The sequence below is a fragment of the Marmota marmota genome, unplaced genomic scaffold (assembly GCF_001458135.2).
Source record: "Marmota marmota marmota unplaced genomic scaffold, marMar, whole genome shotgun sequence".
Lineage (NCBI taxonomy): Eukaryota > Metazoa > Chordata > Mammalia > Rodentia > Sciuridae > Marmota > Marmota marmota.
Window position 1 is genome coordinate 7,115,435 of NW_025999941.1, and position 2,277 is coordinate 7,117,711.

General features: G+C 34.6%; 1 protein-coding gene across 9 annotated transcripts in view; it reads left to right on the plus strand.

Moving 5' to 3' along the window:
• Tasor (transcription activation suppressor) overlaps nucleotides 1–1,752 on the plus strand; it is a 37,168-nt gene extending 35,416 nt beyond the window's left edge. For 5 of the 9 annotated variants that reach the window (XM_015494408.2, XM_048801088.1, XM_048801090.1 and 2 more), the window contains 2 exons: nucleotides 112–276; nucleotides 1,151–1,752. In XM_015494408.2, the coding sequence (XP_015349894.2) occupies nucleotides 112–276; nucleotides 1,151–1,656 (671 nt within the window). In that variant the 3' untranslated portion in view covers nucleotides 1,657–1,752. Of the gene's footprint in view, nucleotides 1–111; nucleotides 277–873 lie in introns of all 9 variants that reach the window. The other 4 variants (XM_048801092.1, XM_048801094.1, XM_048801093.1 and 1 more) reach the window with 2 other exon arrangements.
• Nucleotides 1,753–2,277: the final 525 nt, after the last annotated feature.

Consider the following 2,277-nt stretch of genomic DNA (forward strand, 5'->3'; position numbering starts at 1 on the left):
GAGATGGGTGGTTAAGCTAGAATTCTGAATGTGTGAAATAAAGGATTTTGTTGTGGTTAGGTATCATTGTTTGTCTATGAATCTTCAGGTGCTTTTTTTGTTGTTTTTAAGAGAAGAGCATCAAGGTGTTTTCCAGTTACACAGACAATGGAATAGTAGTTGCAACTACAGAAGACTTTATGCAAAACTTTAAAACTCTTGTGGGCTATCACAACTCCGTCACAGAAGAAAACCTTCCGTTGTTTGGTGCTAATGAGAACCTTGAGTCACAGTCAGGTAACTTTTCAGCAGTTTTATTTTCTTTAAAGGCAGACAGAAAAAGGAATGGTTTTGTCTGGTATGAAATACTGAAATGCCTATTTTGAAACCACTGACTTCAGTGTAAATAGGCTTATGGTTAGTGTTTAAAGGCATTTATCATTTTAGTACTCAGCATGCACAAGTAGTCAGTACAAGTTGTTACCATATACTGCATTTCTGACTATGCTGTGGCCTGTGCATACTGTGGAGTATGCATTTTCTCTTTGAGGGTATGTACACTTTATTGACTGCTGCTGTCCAGTAAGGGGTTTTATTAAGGAAAAAAAGTAGGAAACCAGATCTGGGGATTTAGCATTGGGTTACTAAATCTCCTCAGGTGTATGAAGCAATGTAATTGGAGATAGTAGGAATATTATAGCTTCAGTCTTGTGAGATGGCCTCTGCTTTGGTTCCAGAGTTTACGTAAAATGAACAATGTATTTAACTTTGTTTTTGGTGAAAAGCAGAGGTGATCATTCAATAGAGCTTAGTTTAGTAATTCAGTGAAGCTAGATGTCAGAAATTTTATTTTATATTTGTTTTGTCAAATACTGAATTACCGTATAACTTTAGATGCTGTTTTGACATTAACCCCTTTGGAGCTGGGAGTTGGGATTTCCCAACATTAAACGTGAACACATTTCGCAGAAGCTTTTAGCATCGGATTATCTGGACATTCACACCTAGTGTGAGTGTTGTGACTAAGTGAACTTGTGGCAGAAGACCAAGCTTTAAGGGATTGTGGACTTGCAGACCCTGACGCATTATATTGTGTGAGTAGTGTATAATTTTAAAACTTAAACAAATTGTGTAATTCAATAGAGGAGGACTTTTTGTTTTTTAAATGTAGCTCTTTTAGAAAACGATGAAAAGGATGAAGAGGATATGTCTCTGGATTCAGGGGATGAAATCTCACATATAGAAGTATGCAGCAATTTTCATTCAGAAATATTGGCGAAAGAGACCAAAGGATCCAGTGGAACAGATCAAAAAAAGAATATTCAAATTGAGTTGCAGTCATCTCTTGACGTGCAAAAAAGTTTATTAGAAGATAAGACTTACCAAATTGATTCTGAAGAGAGTGCTTCTGTTGATGATATAGTATGCTCTGAAGGAGAGAACAGCAGTTCAGCAGAACAAGATTCATATAGCAACTTTGAGGTTCACCAGAGTCAATTAAATATGTCCCATCAGTTTAGTCATTTTAATGTTCTCACTCATCAGACATTTTTGGGGACACCATATGCCCTTTCATCAAGTCAGTGTCAAGAAAATGAAAATGACTTTTTATCTGCTTATACTCAAAGCTTGGATAGAGAGAAACCTCCATCTCCAATAAATTGGGGGAAAAAATGAAAGAGAAATGTGGTAACTTAAAAAAAAAAAAAAAGGTTGTTGTGAACTTTTTCTGTTTAAGTGAATTAACAATTTATTAACAATTTATATTTCTTTCTCTAAGCAAAAGGTTTCTTATCCTTTCTGAAATGTTTTTCCTCTTATTTAAATCATGATGGCCTGTATCAGTTGAAGCATCTGAAAATTGAAATAAATATATATTTCTAACATATTGTATTTGAATTCTCATGTTGGGACTTTTTAAGTTTTACATTTGTTTTCTGTACTTAGGCTTCATATTGAAGTCAGTTTTATATGTAAAATTAGATGACTTAAGCTTTTGTGTATATAGGATTTTGTGCAGTTTAGTTTACACAGGACAACAAGCAACTTTAACCAGAAGTATATTTTTTGAGGTACTGAGAAGTCGTATTAACTTTTCTGTGGTCTAATGCTAACTTCTACATTTTTGAAAACTGCAGCAGTTTCTACAATAAATGTCAAAATTTAGAGAAACTTCCACAGGAGCCTAAACTGGATTTGGGTTATTTAGTAAAAGTCTAAAAATGTGTTAAGTCTTCTGGTACTCTCAGGTACATAAAAGCCATGGAAGAACAGGTCAGGAACTCCAGACTACTAAGG